Source organism: Myotis brandtii, unplaced genomic scaffold (genome assembly GCF_000412655.1).
Source record: "Myotis brandtii unplaced genomic scaffold, ASM41265v1 scaffold354, whole genome shotgun sequence".
Classification (NCBI taxonomy): Eukaryota; Metazoa; Chordata; class Mammalia; order Chiroptera; family Vespertilionidae; genus Myotis; species Myotis brandtii.
In genome coordinates this window covers 1,530,404-1,547,396 of record NW_005363609.1, presented here as the reverse complement: position 1 = coordinate 1,547,396, position 16,993 = coordinate 1,530,404, and the positions used below count along the sequence as shown (strand labels likewise).

The 16,993-nt window shown below is 43.1% G+C and overlaps 1 protein-coding gene across 1 annotated transcript; it reads left to right on the top strand.

The window, feature by feature from the left end:
* Window positions 1-234: 234 nt before the first annotated feature.
* On the top strand, window positions 235-12,379 carry SPP2 (secreted phosphoprotein 2, 24kDa). The gene is made up of 7 exons (XM_005871718.2): window positions 235-414; window positions 512-636; window positions 2,827-2,949; window positions 4,033-4,140; window positions 9,239-9,293; window positions 10,034-10,084; window positions 12,284-12,379. The coding sequence occupies exons 1-7, from the start codon at window positions 324-326 to the stop codon at window positions 12,367-12,369; spliced, it is 639 nt and encodes a 212-aa protein (XP_005871780.1). The 5' UTR covers window positions 235-323; the 3' UTR covers window positions 12,370-12,379.
* The last annotated feature ends 4,614 nt before the right edge of the window (window positions 12,380-16,993 follow it).

Sequence of the window (16,993 nt, the reverse complement as noted above, 5' to 3'; positions counted from 1 at the left end):
AATGAAAACAAAGAGAAATAAGCTGTGCATGTGGATGAAATTAAAATAGAGAAAAACAGCACACATGAGTCCCTGAGCCTCTTGCTGTCTTTGCCGTGGGCTAAAGTCCCAGGTTGAGGTCGCAACTTCAAAGTGGCCTCGAACTGGCACCTTTCCACAGGAAAAAGCAGTGGTAAATATTCACCCGGGATCAATTGTTTCTGGTTAAGCTCCAGACTGCCCCAGTCAGAGGGAGCAAACTGGGTCACACCCAATAAAGAAAGGGCCGCTCTCAGGAGGACGCGCTGTCCTCTGACGCATAGAGACACTCTCCGGGGCTCTGAATGAAAATTATTCTTCCCAGCACAGAGAAGATGGTGCTGAAGACGTTATTGGTCATGATTGTTCTTGGAATGAGCAACTGGTCCTGTACAGGTAGGGAACTTAGCTCTACTCAGTCTGAAGGGGGTGGGGTGGGGGGTCCTGGCCCGTGCACCTGGTCTCACGGTGTCCCGCGTGCTTGCGTGCCCAGGTTTCCCGGTGTATGACTACGACCTGGCCTCCCTGCGGCAGGCCCTGGGCGCCTCGGTGGCAGAAGTGAACGCTCGGTCCCTGAGCCCGTATCTGTTCCGGGCGTTCAGAAGCTCCATAAAAAGAGTAAGTGCACAGTGCCTCTCCTCCACGCCTCTTGCTACTGCTTTCTGCCTTTGTCCTTTGGTCAGTGCATTGGGTACACTTTTCTTATATCTTTTCAGGTTAAAATGATAATAGCTAGTCATCCCTTTCAGACAATTTTTTGGCAGAGAAAGGATTTAATTACGATTCTGCCACAGACTCCCGAGTCTCACTGGCCCCATTGCCCGGCTCCAGACGGTCCCGGCCGAGCATCCTGCCTTTGTGGTCTGTGTCCCCATGGCTCCTCTTGAAATCCTTTATTAAGAACTTCTCATTTATTAGAAAGGAGGCCTTTTCAAGTTCAGCAGTTCTGCTTCTAATATTTATTGGAAATAAATCCTGGCTTTTGAGGTAAAGAAACGCCCTTCCTTTGTCAGTTTAGTAGTAGTCTGTTTCCTGTTAGCTTTGGAAGTAGGGAAAGATGAATTTTCTTGGGCTTTCCGTGCCTAAGTCAGTGACAGGCAAAGAAAGAGAAGCAGATATATCCTTCAAAGGAAATGAGAGTGTAGGCAGCAAGTCGCCTCTCCCTCCCTGTCCCCAGGGAATTTGATTGCCTAAAGCAGCGGTTCTCAACCTGTGGGTCGCGACCCCTTTGGGGGTCGAACGACCCTTTCACAGGGGTTGCCTAAATACATCCTGCATATCAGATATTTACATTACGATTCATAACAGTAGCAACATTACAGTTATGAAGTAGCAACGAAAATAATTTTATGGTTGGGGGTCACCACAACATGAGGAATTGTATTAAAGGGTCGTGGCATTAGGAAGGTTGAGAACCACAGGCCTAAAAGGTTCCTGTGCAGAGAAGGGCAGAAATGCCCTCAAGTTGGTTTCGGTGAAGGTGGGAGGTGGGACAGGTTCTATGAATTACAGGCCACGTGGGAGGGAATGGAGATGCTCTCTCCGTCTGCCTGCTCGAATCGCCCATCCTGGCTGGGTGACGCTTTCCTTCACGCTTAGCTTGTTCACTCTTGAAGCGTGAAGAGCATGTGGCTCATGGTTTCTTAGCCCCAGTCTCCAAATACACCATGGTCATCTTGACCTTTCTTCTTCAGAAAAGGGCTCTGTGTCCCATTTCCAGCATCCCAGGAAATAAATCGAATTGTCCCAGTTGTCTTTTCTAATTGGGCCATAGGTCATGAAGACGATGGGCTATGCTTTAGTTAGGTGTGCAGCCCGGAACCAGCTGTCATGGCCTGGATGTCGTGGTGGGGGTCAGTGTGAGACATGTGCCATAGGCTGACACACCGAAGGGTGAATTCGCTCTGAAGAGACCTGGGCCAGAATGAAGAACCTCATTCCTTGCCCACTGGCTCTGTTGGCTGCGGTGTGGGGAAATCCATGTCCTCTTGCCAACCTGCAGATGAACAGTTTAAATTTCCTTGTAATTTAGCTGTGCTCATGACAGAAGAAAGCGAGGACTTAATTAAATGAATAAGAGCATGAGGATAGGTCCTGAGAGAGCCAATTACGGACACCATGGAAGTCTGGCCCGGGGAGATGAGCTGGTGTGAGGCAGAGCTACCCAGCGCACATTCCGTCATGTGACCATCTTGGTACAGACCCGAGCCCAGCACACATGCACCTGCAAATCAGCACACTTAACATACGCGTGTGTGTGATCCTTGATGAGTTCATAGTTAGGTGATGTCCCACCGCATCCTCTATGCTGCTGTTCTACCTGGAAGCTGCCTATTCTTGCCTCTCTCTGGCCTTTTCTGATTATTCAAATGCATTGGTCAGGCGACAGTCACCACGCCCCTTCCACGAAAATGTCATATGTCCGTGAATGACTGCCAAAGGACCCTGAGTGTCGAAATTTGGAGCTACAAATAAATTTTAGTGAGTGGGCAAATTTGCAAGTATGGAACCTGTGAATAAGGAGGATCAATTATACACGTAAGTCATTAGACACAATGCTTCCCTTGGAGTTAGGACCCCGAAGGCTGGTTCCGTCTTCTCCCTGAAGTACCGTGTGCCTTTGGTAAAGCACCTTTCCTCTGGGCCTGAGCAAGAGGGCATGAGACCAGGTGTGGCTGAGATGACTGGTAGCTGTTTTTACTGGTGGAAGGTTCCGTAACGTTTTCTCCCTGTGCAGGGAGAGACCGTGCTAACCATGTGAATTTCAGAAACTCATCAGTGGCAAACTGATGCCTTGTTTTTGTGAAGGTCAATATTCTGGGTGAGAACAGCTCGAGCTTGGATATAGAATTCAGCGTGCGGGAGACTACATGCAGGAGGGATTCTGGCGAAGACCCCGCCACCTGTGACTTCCAAAGTGGCTACTACGTGGTAAGTGTGGTGGGAAGGGCCACCCTCTTCCCCCCTCCTCCCCCCCACCCAATCCAACAAACCAACACGAAGAAGTGCCTCATCTTCTTCCATGATGTCACAGTAAGAGCTTGGCTGTTGCCTGTTGGCCGGTCACACTGGGAGGCACCAAGTGTGTCCGTGCTGTATTCCCCGGGTGGGGGCAGTGTTGCCCAGTGGTTGAGGACTTGAGCTCTGGGTTACATGGTCCTGAATGATCCTGGCAAATTATTTAGCCCCTGTTGCCTCAGTTTCCTGCTCTTTAAAATGGGGATAGTGATGATTCCAAGCAAAGGGAATACAACAAGGCCAACACCAAACAAGAATCCCAGAGACATTTCAAATTCTACTTAAAATAATTTTAAAACACTACGTGTGAGAGTCACATTATTTTGCGGTTGACTGTTGTGTAATATCTGTCTCCCCCACTAGCTTGGGCTCCATTGGGAATAAATGTCAGGAATAAACCTAGGACCACGCATGTTTGGTTTGTATCCCCAGTGACTGGAATATGGTCCACACTTGGTTCGCACCCATGGGCTGCACCATCAAACCAATGTTTGCTTTCCAAGGCGTTTGCGATGCGATGTACGTGTTCTCGGGCGTTTGTTACACTATCAGTTTATGTCGGGGTTGCTTCATAATGATGTAAATTCTGAAAAGGAATCCTTTGTTTTGAGACTTTTCACCAGGACTGTTTTACAAAGGACCCCAAACCCCAAGTGTCAGAGCAAATGAAATCTGGAGCCAAAGGAGAACCTCGGGGTTCTTCCCACTTCTTTTTGTTCAAGTGGGAAAGGCTTCAGGGCAGCCCCTCAGGGCTCATGCGGGAACGTCTGCTTTCCTGGGACTCATAATGTATCAAATGCCTAAGAGATATTTAAATATTTCATTTTTCTCCTTAGGTATTGAGAAACTTTCATTTTGGAAAAACGAAATGCCTCTGTGACTTTTTCCTTTCTGTCTGCGTCATTTAGTCCAGCCCTACAATACTCCTGATTTCTGGGACAGGTCTACCCCTCTGTGAGCTGCTGGAGGTACAGCTCATTGCTTTGTATTTTCCAGCCAGCAGCCTCTTGCAGAAGCACCGTGCAGATGTCTGCCGAGCAGGTGCAGGACGTGTGGGTTCTTTGCCACTGGTCCTCCAGCTCCGAGTCCGACAGCAGCGAAGAGGTATGACCGGGCCTTGGTGTCCATCAGGACAGCTCCTTGTAGGGTCTGTGTGAGTCTGTGACAGATTGCTGTAAAAGTGTAGTCAGAGCATCACCCAGGTATGGGCAAGCAGAGCTCTGCTTGCTCAGCTGGATTCTTTCTTTTATACCTACAACCTCATTTTCAAATCCTCTTACTTCCTCCAGCCTATCCTCTGTCTGTCTGCATCTATCTGTCTATCTATCATCTATCTATCTATCTATCTATCTATCTATCTATCTATCTATCATCTACTTATCCATCTATATCTATGTCTATCTTTTTGTTTCCCCAAGATTTGTGAAATTAGCAAATCTTCAAAATTTTAGACTTAAGCATGCACTCACTGGCCCCATGGTTTAGTGGAACAAAGAGGGACATTTTTGCTGGACCAGAGGTCAAAATTATTTGCCAGCTCTACAATCTAGGTCAGGATACCTAACCTTCATGGTCTGTAGCTTCTTCATCTTAGTAAAGGAATAAATGCCAGGAATAAAGACCACCTGATAGGTTGTTGACCGAACCAGGGAAGGATGGGCAAGGAAGATCAGGTCTCGTATCTGGTACATGACAGGTGTGTAGTGAATGGCAGGACACACTCTTTCCTTCAATCACATTGAAATTGATTTGCATGTTGTTGATTTCCATGTTGTTGAAGTACTTGTTGAATGAATTTTTTAAAACTGAGGAAGAAATGGTCAGGAATATGATATGACTGTAACTAGGGATAAAAACATAACTGTTATATTATCTGTTTATTCATAATGGGATAATATTCTTGACAGGTATTTTAAAAACATTTCTACCAGTGTACAGCTGGTATTTTTATTTATCTACTCATATTTTATTCAATTTTTCAAGATTTAAGTTTGTAGTGAAAATTATATTAAAAGACTATATAATTTCAACTTCAAAAATTATACATAAAAAGTAATATTCCCATATTATTAACATACCCATGCTTTAAATATTTTGTTTGGAAGTCCATTTTATTTATATATTTATATTTAGTTTTTAAAATTTGTTTTTCAATTACAGTTGACATATACTGTATTAGTTCCAGGTGTACAACATAGTGACTAAACATTTATATCACAAAGTGATCACTGGATAAGTCTAGTATTATGGAAGTCCATTTTAGGATTAGGAAATAATGAAAGCGGTGATGAGAACTCCTGGTATAGGAGGTGGTGTTACTGGCGCAGGTAGAACTTTGCCCAGGTTATTAGGACCTTTTCCACACAGTGTTTAGTTGAGCATAACCTTGTGGCTTGATCTTATTCACACTGGCTACTTTTAAGGATCAATACCCAGGTGATTTCTGGGGCAATTGCTCCAGGGTCCTATTCCCTTGGTGCTATGACAATACCAAGGGTCTCCTTTTCTAGACTTCATTAAAGTATCTAGAAAGTCAGATATGTTTCACAGTTCACACACTCACACACTCACTGGTCAGCTAGCCCAGAAGTGACAGGGGCCACGAATATCATTTCACCAGCATTTTGTTGGAATTGATTTTGTGGTTTCTATGGAGAAAGCTAGGGAGATAGTGAGGAGCAAGACAAGCATAGTTCTGGCCCTTGTGGAGTGTATAGATGAGTCCGGGTGATGTCTGTTAAGCAGGGGTGACCAGGCAAGTATTTGGGAGCACGTAAGAGAGGACAGATTAGTGTGTCCCAGGCAGAAAGAGCTTCCCTGGGATCTGATATTCAACTTAAGAACTGGAGGGTTGACATCAGGACAGAAGGGACAGGAGGTGGAGGGGAGGGAGAAAAGAAATTCCAAGTGAAAGGAGATCATGATGGAGTTCCCTGAAATAGGAGAGAAGCTGGTGGATTAAAATGGAAAGAAATCCATGACTGGAATGAGCAAAATGCAGAGAGAGAGGTGTGGGAGTAGGACTGGACAAGACCACAGCCAGTTCAAGATAAGCCTCATTTGTCATGTTGAGCATCCCTGGCTGATCAGAATGGCAATGAGACTATTGAGGGGTTGTAAGTAGGGCAGTGACAGAATAGATGAAGAGTAGATTGGAACTAGCTAAGAGTAGATGGGGGCTAGGCAGGACAGGTGAACGAGAATGCTGACTGGGGTTGGGAGTTAGTGAATGTTGAGAGAAATGGATTCTAGTTCATTCTATGATCTTTGACACAATTGAAATTAATTTAATAAATGGTCCTCTAAATTAACCCCTCCCTCTTCCGTGTCTGACTTGGGAAGTTGATTCTGATTGTTTGGGCAACCCACAAATCTTCTTTTTTAAAAAAAAAAATTTTTTTTTATTGATTTCAGAGAGAGTTAGGGAAAGGGAGAAAGAGATAGAAACATCAATGATGAGAATCATTGATTGGTGGCCTCCTGCACTCCCCCTACCGGGTATCAAGCCCACAACCCAGGCATATGCCCTGACCGGAAATTGAACCATGACCTTCTGGTTCATAGGTCGATGCTCAACCACTGAGCCATATGGACTTGGCACCGCAAATCTTTCTAATTGCAGAGTGAAGACACTCACTGTTCTCCCAGTCCCACATTTTGTAAGAAGATGCTGACATTAAGTTAAGTTAGCTCCTGAAACAAACATGATTTTTACATAAACTCTCAGGTTGCTTTTCCTGGAAGATTAGGAGATTGAGATTTTAAGAATTCTGAGCCAATTAAAAAAATTTCTTTAAAAAAGAGAGAATTCCTTAAATTAAAAAAAATGCTACAATTCAAAAGAAAGAGAAGAAAGCAGATGGAGTTTAAAGTAATTCCTGGAAACTCTGAAATAGATTTCTTATACGACACAGAAAAAAATTAGAAAACAATTGTTAACCGTTTTCAGTGAAATAAATGGTGATACTACAAACATGAAAGATGATAGACTAGATGAATTTAGACATGGAACAAATAAACCATTGTTGGAAATAGGAAATAGAAAAAATAAAAGACACTTGAGTCATGAAAATAAAGACTACTTGACAAACATGTAGAATACAAAAGACTTTCCAGGAAAAGGAATATAATTTAAGAAAGATTTAACCATGGAGAATAAGACTGAAAAAATTCAAATTATTATAAATAAGGATTTAGATTAAATGGAAAATATCTGGTAAGAAACTGCCTTGAATATAAGAAATTTGGATTTTCCACTACATAATTTTTAAAAGCATAAAAGCTATAAAGACATTTGAGGAAATAAATGTCTAAATTTGCTAAAAGTCTCCTCTCCTTAATCAAGTAGATATTTGAATCTATGTTATTTTTTCATTTTAACGGAGAAGCATGTAGGTCTCTACATGGTGCATAGAATTCAGTCAATCACGTGATGGTGCAGTCGTCAAGAGTGCAATGTTACACCTGTAAGTGAGTGATTGAACTTGACTTTAGACAAATCCTTCTCATTTAGAGTGGAAGAGAAGAGGTCTGGCTAAGGTATCAGCCAAGGGAGAAAATAGTCCCAAAGGGAGAAACTGAGGAAGAATAACTGAACAGAAATTCTGAGCTCAGGGGAGGAGAGGTGACAGGCGCTTCATTTATTTACTGTCTTTCATTTCAAGAGATAGAAACTCAACTAGAGGTAGCCTGAGCTGAAATAAGACAATTTCATGACCACATTCCCAGAAAGGAAAGGGAGGAGTTGGCCTCAGGAGCAACTCAATTTAGGCACCTTCAATGCAATGTGTGCCACATTCATTTTCTTCTTCTCCCTTTCCCTTCCCCTCCCACGCCTCTCCTCTCCCCTCCCTTTCTCATTGCCATGGCCTTTCTCCATGTAGTAGGAAGCAAGGCTACCAGCTATTCCACGTTTAGATCCTTTAAACTTAGAGGGGAAAAAAGTATTTCTCTTAAACTCCAGTGGGAGATACCTTTTGGCATTAAATTTCCATTGGCCTGGCTTAGTTGTGTGTCTCTATTTTTAAAAAATACCACCTTTATTGAGATATAATTTACATACTGAACAGTTCCCTCTTTCAGTGTGTATAGGTCAGTGGTTTTAGTATATTCACAAATTGTACAATCATCACCACTCTCTAAACCCAGAACATATCCACTGTCTCAGAAAGAAACCTCTTACCATTAGCAAGTCATTCTGATCCTCATTCCTTCCTAGAAACAGCCACTCATCTCCCTCCTGTGTCTATAGATTTGCCTATGCTGGGCATTTCACATGCGTGAAATCATACAATATGTGTTCTTTTATGACTGGCTTCTTTCACTTAGACTCATGTTTTGGAGGTTCATACCTGTTGTAGTATGTGCAAATACTTAATTCCTTAAATTGTTGAATAATAGTTCACTTTTTGGATATTACAAATAAAGATACTATGAGCTTTCATGTGCAGGTTTTATTTAACTGAATGTATTGGGATTACCTTGGTTAATAAAATTATATTATATAGGTGTAAGGTATATAATTCTATAATACATCATCTTTATATTGTATTGTGTGTTTAACACCCCAAGGCATGTCTCTTTCCATCACCACCTATACACATCTATTTTTAAAATATGTTTTATTGAATTTTTTAGAAAGGGAGAGGAGAGAAACATCAATCAGTTGCCTCCCACATGCACCTTGACCAGGGATGAAGCCCACAACCTGGGCTTGTGCCCTGGCCAGGAATTGAACCAGCAAACCTCCGGTACACAGTATGATGGTCAACCTATTGAGCCACATGGTAGGGCTTTCCACATGTATTTTTGTATAGTCTTTCAGTGGCTTCATGAAAGCTACTTATGTGCACCTAACTGCACACATATGGAATCTTCATAGAGAGAAACCTCTAGAAATTGACCTAAACACAGTCTATTTTCAAGTCCATGAAACAAGCTTCTATCTTTCTGGTCCATAACATTTGGGAGTAATTCTGAGTTCAATAGGAAGCATTTTAGTCAATTTTAGTTTCATGTAAATTGCACTTTCCCACATACTTTCTTAGACATACATGCTTGGTACCCTATAAAGTTATTTGAAATAATATATTGTCTTATTTAATTAATCAGAGTTCTCCAGATAAGAGTTGCATTTTTTACAATGTCTTTCCTTTTTCTCTCTTTCATGTGCTGATACATACTGATGTTTACATTTATGTAGATGGTTTTTGGGAGTATATTGGGATCCTCTAGATGGAGAAACAGTTATCTAGTTGGTAAGTTGAGATCTGTTCTTTTTCTAAATGTTTTTTTCTTGAAACAACTTCATATTGAAGCTTTCTGTTAGCGAGTCATTTAAAACTAGACATATCTATGCATAACATTTGAAGAACTACAGTCATTACAGAAAATAAACATTTTCTTTTATTTTTGTTTCTTTCTTCACACTAGGCAATAGCAATACAACCTTTCATTTTGGCGTCCCTCTGTGTTTATACAGAGGTTTTCCATGCATGATTTCATCTGATGGCCCCAACATCTCTGTCCAGTAGTCAGGGTAGATGTTGGTGTTCCCCTTGAAAGGGTCTGTAAACTTGAACAAGCTTGCTCAATCCTCCTGGATGCATGACCTAAGCTATGGGGCCCACATACGCAATAAGGTGTAGCTGGGAGGATCTGGACTAAAGTTCATATAACTGGCTGGGGCTGAATTGGGTAATCCTCCAGCCACGTGACTGGGATGGACCATCATTTCCTACTCTTGGTTGGGGGAGGGAGGCTCTCCTTTCTTTCCTTCTTGTGTGGCCTCTCATTTGAAGTAGGATGGGTTAGTGTTCTGTGGCTTAGGAGCCATTTTTATGTTCCTGAGGCTTTTTCCTATTGGTGCTGATGGTGGCCAAACTCTTTGGTGATCTCCCACTTCCTCCTTGTTCAAGAGGCACATCGGGGGCATCAATAATAAAATCACACAATGTTCCAGAAGTGGCAAGGCCTTAATACTATTATTGTGTTCCAGATCTCATTCCTGACAAACCCAGACGTGAACAGTTTTATGAACGGTCACATGGTAAGTGGTCCTGTCTTCCTGAGATCAGTAAACCTCAGTCTTATCAAGCAGACTCTGTGGTAGCCATTTCATAGGAGATAAACCCATGAAATACAAACTATTTTAAGTGAAAATGAAAAGATATTAGAGCACTGCAGAAACATGCTTTGCAAATCATTCAAAAGGCAAACTTGAGGCATTAGAAATTCACTTAAATGTTATCAGGAATCGAAATATCAAATCTAGCTCAGGAGATCAGTATTGACCTTTTTCCTGTCCCACATTGGGCATTTTCTGAATAACCCAAATTATTTTGATCTTCTCTTTGCCCTCCACTCTCAACTATATTTTGTGTTAAGCAGACATTAATATTATTTATTTTCTTCTGATTACGGATCAGTTTTCTTATTTAATCTTTGTGATAACTCTTTAAACCAGGTTATTGCCTGCTTATATAGAAGAAATGAGTAATAACTCAAGGTGTTAATTGTATGCACAAATACTCTGTACTAATTGCTAGACATGATTTTCTCCTTCAACCCTCACACACCCATCCTGTGAGGCAGCACCATGTTCCTTCCCATTTTACAGATGAGCAAACTGAGTTTCTGTAACTTGCCCAAGGCTACCCTCCTGGATGCATGGCCTAAGTTATGGGACCCAAGTATGCAATAACGTGTAGCTGGGAAGATCTGGACTAATGCTCATCTGACTGACTGGGGCTAAATTGGGTAATCCTCCAGCCATGTGACTAGGACTGACCAAAAGTTAGTGAGTGGCAGACAGGACTTTGATACAGATCTGCCACTCTAAAGCCTGTTTTTTCCCCTTCATCCTGTTTTCCAAAGTAATTGTGAAATTTACTCTATGTCCAGAGTTCTCCATCACAATGAATAAAACAGATATAAATATTTCATTGAGTTCAATGTCTGATCCTCATTAGGCATGCTTATAATTTGAGGCTTGATTAAAAAAATAAAAAGCCCAAGGTTTAGACCTTCTCCATATAGTCACTTTGAAAGAATATACAGTTATTCCACTACTGTGACAACTGCTGAGAACATTTTTTGAACACTACTTTTGGAATTGCCTTCAGAATCTCTGGCTCATTCTCTTGAATCTCTGTAGTGGTGGTAAATATTTGGCATTAGATTTAATTTTAGAAATAGCCCAAAGACTTTTGGAAATCAGTCTTACCCTAAACTTTAAAGCAACAATTGTTTATTAACATAGTTTTTGAGGGTCAGGAACCCAGAAGCAGCTTAGTTGGGCATGTCTGGCTCAGAGTCTCTAACAAAGTTACAGACAAGATGTTGACTTGGGCTGTGATGTCATCTGAAGGCTTGCCTGGGGCAGAAGGATTCACTTCCAAGGTTACTCACATGCTTGTTGGCAGGCCTCAGATCATCATGGGCTGTTGGACTAAGGGCTTCAGTTTCTCATCATATGGGCCTTTCCACAGGCCTGTCTGAATGTCTTCAAACTTTGACATCTGGCTTCCCCCAAGAAAATGATGAGAGAGAGAGAGAGAGAGAGAGAGAGAGAGAGAGAGGAGTGAGCAAGCAACAGAGCACCCATGACAGGCAAAGTCTTTTATGAGCGAATTCTGGGAGTGATAGACCATCATTTCTGCATATTTACTGATCACACAGACCACCCCTGGTTCAGTGTGGAAGGGGCATGCCCAAGAGTGTGAACAACCAGGAAGCCATCTCAGAGGTTGGCTACCACACTGGGGAAATGCCATTTGGGACGAGAAATATATGGATATAAATTAATGTGACTGATCCTTTTTATGTGTCTCAGAAGGTAATTCCAGAGCTGAATTCTTAAAACATCTTGGGCTTTGGGAGCATCACAGACACAGATGTGCAGCTCTCTCGGAGACAGCTTTGAACATGACAATTTAGTTCAATGCAACAAATCCGTGTGACAAGCACTGGGCAGAGCCATAGAGACTGAAAGAAAAATAGACAGTCCATGCCCTTGAGGGCTTACACCTGTGACAGAGACAGATCACAGGCAGTGGCAAGAAATAAGCACTGGGCTCGGCGGTAACACCATGCAGAACAGGGTGCAGGAGAGCTTGATAAGGAAGACGGAGTTGTCATGTTCTCGTGGCAGAATGGGTTCTGGTTATGCTGTCACAATCCTTCTCATTAACTTATTGTCATGTGGCCTGTGAATGACAGAGCCTATGCATTCCTTTTCTCTCTTTAGAGACCATGAAAAGGGTCTTTCCCTCTGGATATAGAAGGTACCCAAACCAGCGGCACAGAGCGAGAGTAAATACTGGCTTTGAGTAGCAGTCTTGAGGTAAGAGAACAAAGGTAAAAACGTGTATTTAGAAACAGAGACTGTTGGAGTGAATGCCTTCAAACTGCAACTCCCACACCTTCCAACGCTGTACTTCACTGTTTACCTCCCATCCTCGCCTTTCCACAGTCTCTTCCCCTTCCAGACACTGCTCCTCCTTCAGCTCTTCACTGTTGCTCCCTCAGGCTCTTTCCTGTGGCTTTTGTATTTGCTGCCACTGATGTGATCAAGTTGTTCCACTTTAAGAGCAAACAAACAAATAGCAAACTAGAGACCATTCCCTTCCTTTGACGCAGTGTCCCTTCCATCCTCCCTCTTTCTCTGCTAAGCTTCTTGCCACAGTGTCTATGGCTCCTGGTCGACCTCCTTGTCTCCCGTTCGCTTTTCTGCTTTTTGCACACTGGATTCTAATCCTCCAAATCTGTGAAATCTGATCTGCCTTCCTTTTCTCCATTGGGAATTTAAACCCTGTGATCATTTGTATTATTTCTGTGACCCAATTCTTTCCTTCTAATGTAGATTACTCTGTCATCTCTTCCACTTGCCTGACTTTATCATTATTATGTAGTTCTTTCCAACTCCGCATCTCTTGCCCTGCTCCATCTGGGATCCAGGCCCTGATATCAACTGCCCACTAGATGTAGTTGCTATGGAAACCCTGGGAGCAAATGAAACTCAACCAGCCTCCTCTCCAGCTCCCTTCCTCAATTGAAGACACCACCGCCCACCTAATTTTCACAAGTTCACAATTTTAGAGCATCGTGGACTCTTCTTTATCCTCTGTCTTCTCCCAACATTGGCAAATTATTGCTTTTGTCCACATATTTTCTCTGGCATTGGCCCAGGTCCTGGTCTCATGATGTCTACCTTGCAGGTCCTCAGCTTTATCTGGAAATACAGAGGAGACTCTGGTCCTGCTCTACTTAAACCCCCTAATGTTTGCTTCACTTATGGGGTAAAGCAGAGGTGTGCAAAAGTCAGACCCTGAGCCAAGAGGAGGTGTTGTGGGGAGATGGAGACAGCCCTGGTTTTCTAAACCCACACTGAGTATCTAGTCTCATGAGTATATTAACTCTCAGTTACTAGGGATTGGAGCAAACACAGCTATGGATTTCTGAAGGCATTGGTAAAGGGACATCATGAAGGACACAAAGGAATGTTGGTATGCAATCATAGGTACTGATTCAGAGTGCATTCATTTTTACACACACACACACACACACACACACACACACACACACTAAAAATAAAGCTTGGGCTTCTGGGGCTTTAGATTTACATAGCACCATATGCCTCAGGATAAAGTCCAAACTCCCTACCATAGCCCATGAAGGCCTTGGTGACCTGGCCCTGCCCACTTCTTTAGCCTCATCTCTCCCAAGTCCCCCGAGCCCCTAAGCTCTGGCAGTACTCAAATACTGGCAATTTCTCCTGCTGTGACTGCCACCTGGAACATCCACCTGGCTAATTCCTCCTCACCACTCAAGTCTCGGCTCAGTGGCCCCTCCCAAGTCAGAGCTACATCTCTTTAGGGCCTCCCTCAAGTCCTCATCCCAGACATGCAATTGCTTGTCTCCTTTCTGCCCGCTCTGTCCCACCAGACTCCCAGGCACAGAGCTCACTGGGCTTCCCTGCCATTGTCTCCCAGTGCCTGCACAGAGCAGAGCACACAGCAAGCATTCAGGAAGTGTTTGTTGAGTGAAGGAATTCTTCCCTTTGGACTCCTGAGATTCTTTTATTAAAAAAAAACAAAACACACCAGCTAAGCATAGTATAATTAATTTGTAACCACTGGAATTTGAAAGAAGTCAACTGACTTTTTACTAAAATACAAGGAAAAATTTACCAGTGAGGTTATATTGGATGAAAGATGCAAATAGTAGGTTTTCTTTTTCATCTATGTGCCCCTGAATATAAAAACCAGCTTTAGCTGAGATCAAGAAACTACTTATTATAAAGAAACAGACTCATCATATTCCTTTTTTACAAACTTAAATCATTTCTTTTGCGTTGCAGAGCATCCTCGGGGTAAAAGATAGAGTTCTCAATGAACTGGCTGTATTTTATTATTAATGATATGCTTATATTGGCCATGCATACATATGTATTGCTATATAAATTCATGACCTGATTTCTATGAAAAAAATTGATCACTTCAAAACATCTTTTTTTACTTGATTTTTTTTTTTTCAGAGAGAGAGGAAGGAAAAGAGAGGGGGAAGGAGGGAGGGAGGGAGGAAGGGAGAACTATTTGTTCTTCCACTTGTTTATGCATTCATTGGTTGTTTCTTGTATGTGTCCTGACTAGGGATTGAACTGCAACCTTGGCATATTTGGATGATGCTCTAATGAACTAAGTTACCCAACCAGAGCCAAAAAACATTGCTTTAAAGACAGCACAGACAAAAGGCCAAAGGCTGCCACTCTGGCCTGGGCTTTGACTTTGACTGAAGTCCTGGTCTGTCCCTGCCCTCCTGTGACCTTCCGCAGGGCAAGTGTTCACACGGGCTCTAAGTTTGCTGGTAAGGCTCCCACAGGGAGTCTAGTGAGGAGGCTGACCCACAGGGTCTGGAATCAGCAGGCCTGGCTCCCAGCCCCATCTGCCATTTAGGAGCTGGAACAGTGACCCAATCCCTTAACCTCTATGGCTCAGGTCCTTCAAAGATTTATAGTTGTTATAATTTACTGGACCATGAACTCCTTAGGGATGTCTTAGCTTGTTGTCCTTATTATCTTAGTTTAACAATAAGAAAATATAATTAATAGTACTATCTTAAATTAATAATGACAATATCCTTTGTTTCATAATGCTAAAAAATGGTGTCTAGAATATAATACGGGTTCAATCAGGTTGGGAGGAAGGAAGGAAGGAAGGAAGGAAGGAAGGAAGGAAGGATGGACTGCACAATTACACCAGGTTGGCTTTTCTAAATTGTGAAAGTCACATTTCCCGTGGGGAGCTTTCTGTTTTTCCCTTTTTAAAAATTGATTTCAGAGAGGAAGAGAGAGAAACATCAATGATGAGAGAGAATCATTGATTGGCTGCCCCCTGCATGCCCCCTACTGGGGATCTTGCCTGTAACCTGGGCACGTGCCCTTGACTGGAATCGAACCCAGGACTCTTCATTCTGCAGGCCAATGCTCTATCCACTGAGACAAACAAGCTAGGGTTCCCATGGGGAGATTTCTGAAGGCGGAGATGTGGGCTCACACAGCACAGAAGCCTCAGAGCCTGGCTCAGTCTCTGGAACAAAATAGGAGCCGAGGAAGTGTTTTTGAACCATAACAAACACTGTTCTAAGATTCTCTCAGGTTGCTAGAAAACCATGTCATCTATCAGAGTGGCTAGTGGAAGGTATTATTTAAACCAAGAGCTCTGAAATGTTTTTGTATTTGCTGTTCTAAAATAGGAACTATGGCAAATCAGCCCCCTCACGTTGGCCGGGCTCTATGTGAGGGTCTCACACTTTCTGGATTGTTATTGCTGGATTCGCTCAGACATTTTCATTACCTTGGGGCTGGAAGACCACAAACCACACCGACTGCCCCCAAACCACAGCAGTGTGAGTGACACATCGATTGTCCATTGGTGTGGAATTCTTAAACTCCATGCCTCAGAACAGCAAAAGAGGCGATTCTTAGTGAGGCCTTTTGACAGTTGCTATAGGGTGGAAAGAATCAGTCTCATGGTTTTATCAATTTGTTCGACACATGTTCATCAAATGCCCGATTCATGCCCATCCCCTGCACCAGAGCATATCAGAACTGCCAAGCGTGCTGGGGTCTGTGTTTGGACCCTGCATGTACTTGGCCTTATATAAATCTTGCAGCAGTCCCAGCAACTGCTGTCATCATTGTCTCCCTTCCATGGATGAGGAAGCTGGGTCTCAAAGGCCCCTGCTCTCAGAGGCGGTGCTGGCATTGGGGAGTAGCTCTTGATGTCTGTCTCTCTCCAAAGCCCCTCTATTGCTCCCTGTGATGCTCTACCTCATGACAATATCTCCATGTTTAGAAAACAGCACAAGAGGACAAAACCTCAGGATTATTTGTCTAAAATACATTTGTCGTGTGCTGGGTGAAGCTAGACTACTAGTAGCCAACTAGAAGGCAAGGACTTTGATCGATTGAAGTGTTGACAACATACCTACCTGCCATTAGCTATGTGGGGGTGGCCCTAAAATATGCGCCTCTTGATTAGCTTGCTGAGTGGTTTCCATACCAAGTATCAGACCCATTAGTGACTTCTTGTCGTGAGCTCCCATGACCACCCACCTACTGGGGAAGCCAAACACCCCTACCGCCTCATAAGATAGGAAAGACCCAGCCCGTGCTATGGAGAGAGGTGCAAACCTGGCTGCAGGTGACTCTATTTACTCACAATCTGAGATCTCCTCGCTGCGCACCTGCTGATGACTCCCTAGGTACAGTCCATTCTCCTTGCTATTCGCAGTAGTTCTGCTCTGTAAAGTCAGTGCAAACACCGAATCAATGGGTCCTGTGGGAAGTATAGGGTTCGGTTCTTGCCAGCTTCCGGTCACATTCATGGAATTGCATTGACTGTGCTGTATTCTGCTTCTGTCTTCTCCACTAGGTTTGTGATGCTTCCTTCCCTCC